The sequence below is a fragment of the Idiotropiscis lumnitzeri genome, chromosome 2 (genome assembly GCF_059441095.1).
Source record: "Idiotropiscis lumnitzeri isolate Australia: NSW breed Sydney's pygmy pipehorse chromosome 2, RoL_Ilum_1.0, whole genome shotgun sequence".
NCBI lineage: Eukaryota > Metazoa > Chordata > Actinopteri > Syngnathiformes > Syngnathidae > Idiotropiscis > Idiotropiscis lumnitzeri.
Genome location: NC_142392.1, coordinates 7,126,482 through 7,139,063, shown reverse-complemented (window position 1 = coordinate 7,139,063; position 12,582 = coordinate 7,126,482). Strand labels below are relative to the sequence as shown.

Genomic DNA, 12,582 nt, shown 5'->3' with positions numbered 1-12,582 from the left:
TGACCAAATACGATGTGAATACCTCGCCGCTTCCAATTTCAACTCTGAACGTTTCATTTGGGCTTCGTATTTGTTCGTTGCAGTGTTTTAATTAGCGTCGCGTTCCAAATGCCTCATGCCAAATCATTTGTCTTCCTATTAATAGGGGAGCAGAAATTGATCAATAAGGTAATCGTAGCGGGCCTTTCATTAGCTCAAACTCGCCTCTGGGTTTGTGGTCTCTCAAATGGCAAACATCTCTCGGGGCAGATTGTATTAACTATTGCTAATTAAACTTAATTACAAATCAGTGTAGCTGCCTGATGAATGTGTTCTCAGACAATGCCTCAACAAAGATGATTTGTGCGAGACGAAGAAATATCGGCCTGACATGGACTCGGCACCATTTTACTACTTTTAAAATAAACACAATTATGTGGATTCTTCCAGTGATGCCAATAAACATGGAAATGATCTATTTTCAGCAGGAGGGAGAAGTGAAAATAACACCCGATGATCGGACGACGTTAAAATGACTGACAGGTGAATTAAAAAGCATTTCAATGACAGCGACGCAGTGACGGGAACAAATCACGCTTTAAAGCGAGAAAAGGAGGGGCTCACATTTGAGAAAATTCATGATGACAGTGCCAAAGTGTCGACAAATGATACGTTTCATTGGCAATTTAGCAAAGGAGGCGAGCTGGAGAAATCACGAGGTAGCATAACCGAGCAAACAGGAACGCGTTCCTAACGGAACGTGAGTCGTGACGCGAGATGTCAGCAAATGAGACTCCAGCTCGCTGAGCAGCGAAAGGATTAAATCGACAAGTGTTTTGATTTTTTTTTTTTTGGGGGGGGCATCAGAACCAGTGACTGCGAAGAGGAAAAACCATTTGGCCGCTCAGTACAATATGGGCTTTTCATTATTTATGGATTATGTTCACAAATTTATTTTTTCAAGCAGATCCTGACAAACGTTTCAAAAAGCATAATGGGTAATAACCAACGTGAATTATTATTATTTATTTTTTTATTTTTTTTGACGCCATCGGCTTCTCACATAATCAGAATGGATAAACATTGTCGAACGTATTTTGGTCTATATTGTCACTAATTTTCACGTAAGGGACGGAAAACCTTGAAGCAAGGCCACGCTTCAATATTTTAGGATGTCTTGCTGATACTCGTTTGAAAATAAATAAATGCGCAAATTCCCCGAGGTTATCAATAAACAACTTTCGTTTCTCCGTAAAACTGATTGCATACACGTTCGGGCGGCTTTCAAAAGTCCTTTTGCTGCGTTTTCACCTCAGGCAAACATGATTTTGCTTTGATTGCCAATTAAGTTTAAAAAAAAAAAAAAAGGCCAAGGTGATGTTCTTTCTTGTATGTTTCAACGATTTGGGGTTTTCATTTGTTTTTGTTTTATTATTATTATTATTATTTTAGTTTGTGAAGAGCTGACTCATTTTAAGAACATGAACTTAATTTTTGCATGACATTTTGCCTTTGTTGCAATCAAATTTTGTCAAAAGTTGCGACTGCGAACGTGCGCCGGAATAGTTTGGAAGTTGCCGCGACCGTATAATGAGCACAAGCACGAAAGAAAAACTGATGGACAGGTTTGAACCTCCAGGGTAGACCTTCAAAATCCCCCTTGCAGTCCGATATAATCCGGCCCAAGAACCAGACCAAAAAGGAGGGCATTGAAGTAAAAAAAAAAAAAAATGCGGCGGCTGGTGCAGGTTATTGTCTTCTCCATCTGCGCAACATTTTATCTGCGAGTTTTATGTGCAAGCTCATCCAGACAAAGCACATAGGAACCCCCAGGGAGACGCAATCCTTCTAACTCTGTAAGACGAATAAACAAGAGAGACGAGAGAGAGAGAGAGCAAAATAATGGAGACAGACGAAGAGAGCGCGAGGTCGGTGTGAAAGGGAAGCGCATACGAGCGTGCTTTTGGAAGCACAATGGTCCTAATTGGCGCCGTCGCGCCTTACCTCAAGCTGACCTGTAGCCGGGGCCTTTTTAGAAAAGACATTTTAACTAAATGGAGTAATTAGTTTGCAGGGGGGGGGGGGGGGGGGGGTTACGACTGCATTATTGGAGCATATTCAAACATATTCTCGAGTGAATGCAACCCTGAGTGAAAATTGTCATTTTAATCATAATTAATAATGGCGCCACTGCAATATTTCAATCCTGTGAGGCGCAGCCATTAAATGGCTTCGAGAACTCGCCTTGGCCTGTGTCGTCGGCATGAGGTAATCAACTTTGGACAGGCTTCAGTGGTTCATTAACACCCCCCCCCCATGGAGTAAAAAAAAAAATAAAATAGGAGGAAGGGCGACTTGGGCGACAGGAAATTTGTTTCCGCAGATTGTGGATTAATTTTGGTGGCGGGCCGCTGTCTCATGCTGCTTTAGTCATGTTACCGTTTTTTGGCCATTCCGTTAGGACGTGTATGTTGAAGCAGTGGTCCCCAAACACCGGTCCGCGGGCCACTTTGGACCGGACAGATGAGGGGAAAAAAAAAAATAACTCATTCACTACCAGCCGAGCAAAAAAAAATAATAAATAATAAAAAAAATAAATCTTTGACGTCTTTAGCCGTCAATGGCAGTAAATGAGTTAATAACAGCACAATGCTAATCGTCTCATTACGCTAACATGAAGCGAAATGAGTAAAAAGCTCACCACGAATGTTAAAACACATGTGTTGACTTGGATTATTTGGATTTCACCAAGCTCTCTTATCGTGCGCAGCCTCTCGGAAGCTCTTTGAAACAAACAAGACCTGGCGGAAATTCTATAAAAGACTGGAGAGGAAACAGATTCTGCACTTTTGAGACAAAAAAGTTGCTTGAAGAAAATCAACACGTTGCACTGTATCGGTTGAACCAAAGGAGGAGGTGGAGCGCAAGTTTCAGTTTGTTCAGATTTGGAATTCATTTTCTTGAGCTTGAAATATTGGGGAAAAAAAAAAAAAAAAAAAAGAATTCGGCTGTCATCCATCCATTGGTGCATAGTTCAATGTGATTAGGGGCCCCTGAGCACCAGGTGGTGTGAAAGCTCTCTTGGAATCACGAATGAATGAATTGCCTCAACATGCCCGGAAAGCAAGAGCACGATAAAATATGTATCGGGCAAGCTTTTATAGGTCAAACTAAGAAAGAAACAAACAAACAAAAGAATTCTTCAAAACTTGATGTGCTAGAAGAGATCAAAATGAAATCGGCAGCAGAAATAGGTAATATCTTAACGAGAAGAAAAAAAAAAACGGGGATAATTTTCTTTTTTTTTTTTTAAGCAACAAATATGACAGAAATAATTTGAGAAAATAAACGCATCTTACCCAGGGTAACAGATTTTTGTTATGTGTTATATATTTTTTGTCTTTAATTTACTTAAAAGATAGTTAAAGTTCACACTGCAAAATGACATGATCCAGTGGATCAAAAAGCTCCCCTTATTTTCTATTAATTTGAAAATCCGAGTCTTATCACATGAAAACTTGTCCCCCCCCCCCCCCCCCCCCCAAATGTTCAAATTATTATTCGGATTTTTTTTAAACTCAAACATAAATACATAAAAAAATAAATAAATAAAAAATGTTTTTGTATGTCAGATTTTTACTCCAAGGTTGCACAATTTGAAAGCGCATGCGCAATAAAATCCCGGCAAATTGCTTGGACACCCTTTCCGAGAAATGTACTTCGGTGCTACCGATTGAAATGGAGTCAAGATTCGGAATTCGACGTACTCCTCGAGGTGACCACGGCGACTTGAAAAACAAGCGAATGGTGCATCTTATGTGGGGGTGTACGTTAGGTTTTTCTTCCCCACTGACATCAGCAGTTCTGTTTGGCGCATTGCATAGATAGCCTGACATCATGCGAGAGGTGCAAACACTTGGAAAAAAAAAAAAAAGCCTCGAGCGATAAAAGCAATCACCATACTGGCGACTCAAGCAACAATTTCCATACAAATGTACACTAATGCCGAAAGGCGCGTAGAAAAAAAAAACAAAAAAACAAAAGTGATGCTGTTGTTTGACCGCACACCAATTAACAGACAAAGTTTAAACAATTTAATTGATCAAAAATATCACTTCAGTCTTATTTTTGTTAAATTGTGATTTTCCCCACAAAATGAAAATTTTGACACCCAAAACGGCGGCTTTATTTTTTAATTCTATTTTTCCCTTCACATAATTTTAACTTTAGTGTTGCATGAGGACTTTTTCAGAAAATTTGATTATTTTTCCAATAGTACAACTTTCTTTCTTGGAAACTGAAAATTACTTTTAGAATATTAACATTCGGCTTAGACATTAATTTGCAACTCTTTTTCGCACCAGCACAAAATTACAGCTTTATTTTCATTATTTTTTTTTTCTTCTGAAATTAAAACTTTTTCAAAATGCGCGATTTATCATTTTATTTCGATGCGTTATACAATATTACTACTTCTTCAAAAATTGTAATTTATTTCTCACATTTTGGCTTTCAGTAATGGATTTTTTTTCCCCTTTAAAAGTATTACCGCATCATTGTTGTAAACATGTCAAGTTATTCTCATATGTTTTACGGCAAAATATTCTATGTAATCGGGGCTGCAACTAACAATTATTGATGAATCTATTTTGTCGATTAATCGGATTAAAAACATACTACATTACTTATTGAAAAAGGGGCTCTTATTTTAAATTGACAGTGCACAAAATCCACCAAAATAAATACTGATACCGTTTCAAGGCAGAAAACGGGCAAACATGTTGAACATTTTGTTGTTTTTTTTTTTTTTTTTTTTTTTTTACAAAGTAAAAACAGATCTCCCTCTGTTTTTTTTTTAAATTCAAAACAAAGTCTGCTTTCATGAAGGAATATTGACCATTTAAAATCTGAAATTCCGAGGGCAATTTTAAGTTAAAAACTGCAATGAAAAGATTTATTGATCATTAAAAATAATTAACGATTAACTTCAGTAATAAATTTTCGGAATGCTGACTTTATTTCATTTTTTTTTTTTTTTTAGCTGCAAAAAGACAACCCCTCGGTCCCACGTTATTGCTGCTTCCTGACGACTTCCACAAAAATAAATATTTGGTAATCTTGATTCCCATATTATGATGACTCATTCAACACCGCCCCCCCCCCTTTTTTTTTTTTTTTTTGACAGTCCATGGTTACTTAAGACTATGCTTGCTACAGCACAGTTACACGAGAGCATCCTTTTATCAGTTGCAATAATCGGGATTACCTTGAAAGCTGCCGACCGACAGGTAGAGCCAAGTGAGCGCTGGGATGAAAAGCAGGGCGAGGGAGGCCGCCAGGAACTTCCTGCGTCCGCGACACATTCCCAGCATCCTCTGGAGCGAATCGAATGGAAAGAGAGGTGGGGTGACCTCTATGTGGGGAGCAGCTGTTGCCCGCGATGATTCATGGCACTGAAAGAGGTGAGACCGACATAAACTGGGTTAAAGTACAAAGCGGCACTTTGACAAAAGTGACAATGCTGTCCTTTTTATGACATTTTTATGGAATGAGTGTATGGTAGGACGCATATTTTCTGCGAGAATTTCAGCACATTTAACCGACAACCCAAATACTGGTTTCATCTGAATGATGTCACTGAAGTGTTATTTATTGCATGTTTTTAACCAAAAAAAAAAAATCCCAAAAGGATAAACAATGTGTAGAAGCTAAAAAAAAAAAAAAACAAGTGAGAAAATATTTAGAAGCAAAACTAAATCTCAAATTGACTTGGTTATGCCCCGATTGTGATCTTGAGCAGGCGCGGCGGCAGAAAACAGCTCTCTAAAATCCACGTTTGAAGCAGGAAGTCTAACGTGTCCGTTTAAAGTGGCCACTTTGTGGTCATTTTGGTCATTTTCGGGGGAAGATTTTTGTGAGATTGCTCCCAAATTTGAACTACGTAACCAGACAATTGCCGCGTGTGGGCAGAGCAGGGCAGCACGACCCCGCTGTAAAATACAAAACTTAACTCGGAGACGGCAGATTAAGATGATTTTTTTTTTTTTTTACCCCTTTGAAAGAAGAAAAAAACCCCAAACTTTTGTTCTGCTGTTTTCTTCCACCTAAATTCCAAAATCAGAATTAATCAGTTGCTTGTTTCATTTTTTCCATTTCGGGGTGCAAAACAGACGCGCCATTATTTAATATTAATCTGCTCCAACCAATGACTAATTAATCAGTCGACCTCCGATAACTTTTAATCCTCAACTAGGAAAGGAGTTAGCCATAATACCTCATCTGGAACTTTCACGCCAGTTATATAATAAGCATAATGTCGCGCGGTGAAGCGCGAAAGCGCAGGAGGAACAAGAGGAATATTTCCTGTAACCCCCCCCCCCCCCGCCCCCCATCTGCCCTTGACAAACTTCTTTTATAGCGCCCGAATGGAGGTTAAAAGAGGTCGGAGGAGATTAAACAAGTCAGTCAAGGAAGACAAACGTTTCTTCGATAGGCCAACGATTAATCATTTGGGGTAGCTCCTTGATCTTTAACCCCCGTGTGATATGAGCGCTCGGCTGGATGCCGTGATTTACATGGCAATCGCGACGCTGAAGACGTTCATTATCATATGCAAGACAAAATGTCAGCTCAGAGACATCAATTGGGGAGATGGAGGCAGAGCTCACTTGTTTTTTGTTTTTTTTTCGGCTTACGTTCCTTTATTCGTACGTACTGTCAAAAGTATTATTTACGACGGTATTGCTGATTTGTGTCGTCAGGGGGGAGAAAAAAAAAAAAATGGATCAACGCTGCAGACTGGAGGCAAGTGCCGTATTCGCCATCCTCACATTCTACTACAGTCACTCATTTTTAACGCGCGGGGTTCGGTGAGTGACGTGGGTGTCGGTTAAATTCCAACGTAAATTTGGCTTGCCTGTAAACCGGCTAACGCAAGCTAGCATTAATGTCAGCTCGCGTTTGAATGCGTGTAGCACATTTTTAGTTTTACCGTTTGTTCGATGAAGCGATTGATAGGGGGCGTTCGCAAATATTCTAATCAGCCACCAGGACACTAACTTCGTCAACAGTCGCGTCTGTTCCAGGTATTTTTGTTACATTTGATGTGTTTATCTGGGCAAAGCACAGTCACGTGACTTTGTTTGTTCTTCAATATGTTAAACCCGTTTTGTATTCGGGCTTGATACGCAGACCGTTATCTGTTCACCTAAGCGGACGCCTGCGCTCTACCGAGTTCCTTTTCACGTTCTTATCGAACCCTAATGCAACTTTTTGAGCGTAATCTTATCATCTTGATGGCTGAGATGAAAAGTATTTCGAGCATTCCCCACAGCACCAGAACAATAGACCGAAAGGAAAGAAAAGCGTTCCGATAAGATGGCGTGTTACAATCGTTAATTTATGCAAACCTCTCAGTCAAACAACGGAAAGAAGCAAGACAACAAGCGGCATTTGATTCACCTTATTCTCATTCCCGAGTTAAACTTAAATCACTCGGGTAAGAAAAGCCAAGTCCTCCCAAGATGTTGCAAACTCCGGAAAATGCGATGCCTTGTTAAAATTGTGACGTGCACACTTTCCCTTCCATCTGAGTTCAATTTAACTCAATTTAAATTCAAGGCAATAATGGCTTCTGAAAGCTAAAGCGTGTTTCAATTATCTACAGTGCTTTTACATAGCTGCTGTCTTTAATCATTTATAATACGGATGAGGGAAAAGTAACAATGAGGGAATCATGTGGGAATGCACTCAGGTAGAGAAACTGCTGTTTGTTGTGGTTTTGTTCCAGAGACGAGTGAATCTATAATTCGCGTATGCTGACTGTTTGCGGGTACACGCTCGGCTCTGTCACATCACGCGGAGAGGACAAAAATATGACTTTTAATAAAGTCCAGCGGGAAAGAGCTGCAGGTCTGGAAAGATAAACATGGCCATACAGTGGTTCTTCAGCAACCTTTGAGAAGGGACACTATTACAGCGCGACGGTACTCCACAATATCAGAACAAGACAATGACTCCCCCCATAGCGCCGTTTAGCATTCGGATTGGTCTAGAGTTCTTGTGCGAGGCTATAAACAAAAGCGCCGAGCAGACAGTTGAGTTTGCTTCAGCACTTTGACATGCTCTTGATAGAAGTCCTAGAAATTCTTGTCTGTTGAGAACAAAAAAAAAAATACATATGTATGTGGTCATGTCGTTGGACATGACAACATTGTCAAGGCAGTGCTTCGAAAGAAGAGGTCACGGAAGAGTCAGCACTAACTGCACGCCCAGACTGAAGACCTCAAAGGCTTGGCGTGTATGAATTCCAAGACAGACCGTCAGGGTGTGTGTGTGACAAAAAGGTTTCAGCGATAATAAACTAATGAAAAAAGTAACGAGGACTTCTCACCAAAAAAACGTGACTTAAAAAGGTAATTCTCTCATGAAACGGTCCGTTAGAGATCTGAAGGTCCAGCGTACATGAAAAGCACTTGGCTGTCATGTACTTTCAGCTTTATTTACAACCGGATCATCCCCTGTTTCGGCACAGCAGCTTTGCATCACTGTCAGCTGCCGCAGCAGACGCTCGAGTTCTGTCTTACCAAACAGAAAGGGGCTGAGTCTCTCGTAGGGCGGCGGGGTAAAAGTTTTACTTTGTCGGCAAGTCACAATATTATGAGAGCTTTTACTCTCCGCTTCTGTATGGAGTGGCAAGTTTTATATAATCCTCCAGTGGCTGGCGGGCACTCAAACTTCAGCCGACACAACTGTAAAGCAGCAAGGCGCTTCTCTTGCGTTTTGACTGTGAAAAGATGACCCCACGCCCACCCCACCCCCCCGCGGGCGTTGCGGCAGTATTTTCGATGTCATAGTTTATTCCTTGTACGGAAGAAAAGTTGCAGAAACAAAGAACAAGATACACAAGGTCTCAGGATGCCAGTTGCTCGCTTACCGTATTTTCCGGCTTATAAGTCGCGAGACATTTCATCTTGGAAGGCAAGTTATAACATCAATAAAAGAATCGATAACAGGCTGAGGTATGCTAACATGATGAAGCTTATTTAGCGACACAAACCAAAAAAAAAATCTGTCCGTGCTCTGATAGAGAGGCAGTTACGTTGCATGAATGTCCTCCCACAAAGCCCTTTATATTTTTTTTATCATCGCCTTGGCAACGACCAGAGGCGGGAGAGATACCATAACTGCACCGTTGACAGTTTGCAGCTGCAAATTTCACACCTTGCAGCGTGTCGTGTCGTCTCTTTTCGTGGGCATTTGTTCAAGGTTGTCTTTGTAAGGAGTCGAGGATAGTGGTGTTTAAGTCTAGCGTGCCCTCTTGTGGCTGTCTTTTTTTGGTATAAGTAGAGTATAAGTCACAGGACCAGCCAACCTATGAAAAAAGTCCAACTTATATTTGTGAAAATACGGTAAATATTAAACAGACACTGGTATAATATCTCAATATTCAAGAAGAAGAACTCCAGATTAGCAGCTGCCAACAGTGCCTCGTTGGTCTAAAGTCAACTATCCGAGTACATTGAGTCTCTCTCCTCCAATTGTCAGGCAGAGTCGTAAGAGTGCACAAATACATCCGCAGTTGACCGAGTTCATCTATTTTCGATGACAGTTTTCTCTCATTTGGCTCAGTTCATAGGCGGTCAGCGTCAGTATATTTGATCCTGTCGGATAGATTACGGCAAGTCGTTCAGTAAGTAAACAGTCGGTCAGCGGGTGCCAAAACGTACAACAGGTCATTTCCCAGTGGTTGCTGTCAGATGATTAGCCATAAACAGTGTTGGAGAGACGCTCGGCTGGTATTTGTACACCGGCTAAGATGAGATAAAAGATGCTGTTCCTTCATTTTCCGCACACAAAATGATATACATTACACATACTTTTAGTCACGACTACTTAGCTGGCTAACGACGAGAGGGCTGCAATTATCAATAATCACTCTACAAAGACACTTGTATACTCTTCGGCTCGTTTACGTGGCATATCAGCTTGAAAGATGCGCGACTTTCAAAATGGCACTTTAGACTTGACAGCAGAGCACAATTTAGTGCTGTGACGCCTTCGAGTGATTTGATCAGGGACTCTTGAGTGCGGGTATTAACACTTAATATGAATAACAAGCAGCTCGGCGGTTTGCAGGTAGCACTCCGAGCTGATCAGAGAGCACGGGAACGGAAGAGTTGAGACAACAAGCAAGGTTTGAGACGAAGACGCAACATGTACGGGCAAAAGGCGATTTGGAGATTACGCATCAAATTACCTAAATGAAAGCTGATGAAGAGGCTTCGCATTCCCCCCCCCCTCTCTCTATTCTTTTATGCCGTCGCAGTTAAAATTAAACTTTTACCGACAGATCTGAGAGCTCAAGGTGACACCCTGTTTTACACAAAAGAGATAACAGTCAGATCAACCGCAATTTAATACAGCGGCGGCTTTTGAAACCGATCAAATGAGCGGAAATATTAACAATTCCGTTTAGAGTTGTGTGGAAGAAGATATCGTGGTTTGATTCCCTATCCGTTAACACAAATGAGGGGAGGCTTTTGGTGGCAGCTTTTGGGCCAGAGACGAAAATTCTGAAATATTCTCTGTGACGGGCAGTCTCTCGCTCAAACGCATTTATGAATAAAACAAAGTTTATGCATTCTTTCGAGCGCTTTTGCCCGTTTCCCCTCATATCAATCAATGGCCCAATAGTCTCGGTCCACAACCCGGTTGTTTTTTCTTTTGTTTTTTTTAGCCGAGAGGTTGGCCTTCTTTGGTTTTGAATTGCAAAGCAGTCTTCACCATTTACACAGAGCGAAACTTTAAAAATCACATAATTAATCATGTAGCAGAATATGAATGAGTCGTGCACGACGTATTCTCGCACACAGAATCGTGACATGTAGCTCCGTCTCAATTCAGAGGCCGCATCTTTCGGAGGCTGCATTTGACGGCGGATGACATCAGGCTGCGATAATTCAAAGGCTCTTTCCAATTCAAATGTTTTTTTTTTTAATTGTGTATTTCCCAACCCCAGAATGCATGGCCGCTATCCATTGCAGCTTCCTTCTAAAACATGCCGTAAAAATCGTCGCATACGGGTAAGGATGGCAACGTGACAAAGCCAGGAAATCTTCCAGAGGCTAAAAAAGACGTGGACCTCCAAAGGGTGCAATTTCGGATTGTACAGGGTAATTAATATGTAATTACTGACGGAAGTAAGAATTCTAGGTTGGACCACCTTCGACACCCTTTCTGTATAGTTGTCTTCCGGTGTTCTTGTTTGCAAGCCCCCCCTGAGATAAACGTACGCTGAATTTCTAGATACTGACACATGATCTCAAGTCGCCTACCCACGCAGAGAACGGAAAATGTGGAGGACGCATTTTCTCTCTATATGGTTTATACTCAAGTACCTTTACCTTAGCTGTGTCACAAGACGCAGAACGTGCCCTTCAACATTACCAAGTAAGCCGAGAGATTCACGAGAAGAAATAACCTGAGTACCCTTTCATTTGCAGAACTGAATAGAACTGAAAGTCCACCCACAATCCGGGATGAATATCCAAGGCAAAAGAGAGTCTACGGCTGCCGCCTACCCAGGCAGCAGTACAACGGTGAGCTGTTTCTCTTCCGCAGAAGCCAAAGAGACGACACTCTCTCGCGACATGATAATCAAGAGTGGCCACGGGTCAAAACAATCAACACTCTGCGGAAAGGAGTACAGAGCATAGTGTGGACTAAATGACTTCTGCCACACTGACAGTGGAGGAAAATATATCGATTGTGCAGGCGGGGCTGTCCTCATTTCATTAAGCTTGTATACTCATTAGTATTCTGTTATGGTAGGGAGGGACGTGTGCGGCGCCGTACAAAGGCAGCTCTAACATTATGGATGTCACTGGAGCTGGGGAAGTGCAGAAAGGCATTTGGAGGTGAAAATGCACACAAATCTTCCGCGGCCGAGAGCGGGGCAACGCAAATCAGCATCCTGTGTCGAGGAGGTCGACGACGGAGGCGCCGCTAATGCCGTTTCACATCTCCTCAAAAGCCATTTTCAATCACGTGTCATTCAACCCGATTGGTGTTTGTGGCACCGTGAGCTGTTTTTGCAAAATTGAAATAGGATGAGTCAGTCAGATGACAACTTTCATATCAACAGCCTTGTTCTGGTCGGTGACATCAGGGTGTTAATTATTCAAATGTGGAAACGCCTAATTAGTCCGTGTTCCAAGTCCAAATATTCGGGTCACGTTGAAAAGTTGTAATTGGAATACTGTTGTAAAACAACGAATCAAACGGGGTTACTTGCCAAGTTCGACACTGTGTGTTAATTATACTTTTTAAAACCTCATTGATCCTTTGCCGAGGATGGAGACATGGTGGAAATGTGCTGCATACATTCCTAAATTGGAGACTGTGCTACCCTATTCTCTTGATTGTGTAGATTTGCGATTAATGAGTCAATGATATGCTAACAAACTGGTGCGATGCCCCCTAGTGGCACGAAAAAAAATAAACAAAAAACAATTAATGCACAAGCATCATGTCTTTCCTCTACGTGCGTTCCCATCCTACACCATATTGAACCGATGGCGACACTTGACGTCACCGCATGTG

At 41.4% G+C, this 12,582-nt stretch overlaps 1 protein-coding gene across 2 annotated transcripts in view; it reads right to left on the bottom strand.

Moving 5' to 3' along the window:
• large1 (LARGE xylosyl- and glucuronyltransferase 1) overlaps window positions 1-12,582 on the bottom strand; it is a 55,649-nt gene that overhangs the window by 32,766 nt on the left and 10,301 nt on the right. For both annotated transcript variants that reach the window (XR_015842312.1, XM_088288854.1), the window contains exon 2: window positions 5,246-5,432. Coding sequence is in view for 1 of the 2 variants with exons in the window: in XM_088288854.1 (XP_088144980.1) it covers window positions 5,246-5,351 (106 nt within the window). In the remaining variant the exon portion in view is untranslated. The remainder of the gene's footprint in view (window positions 1-5,245; window positions 5,433-12,582) is intronic.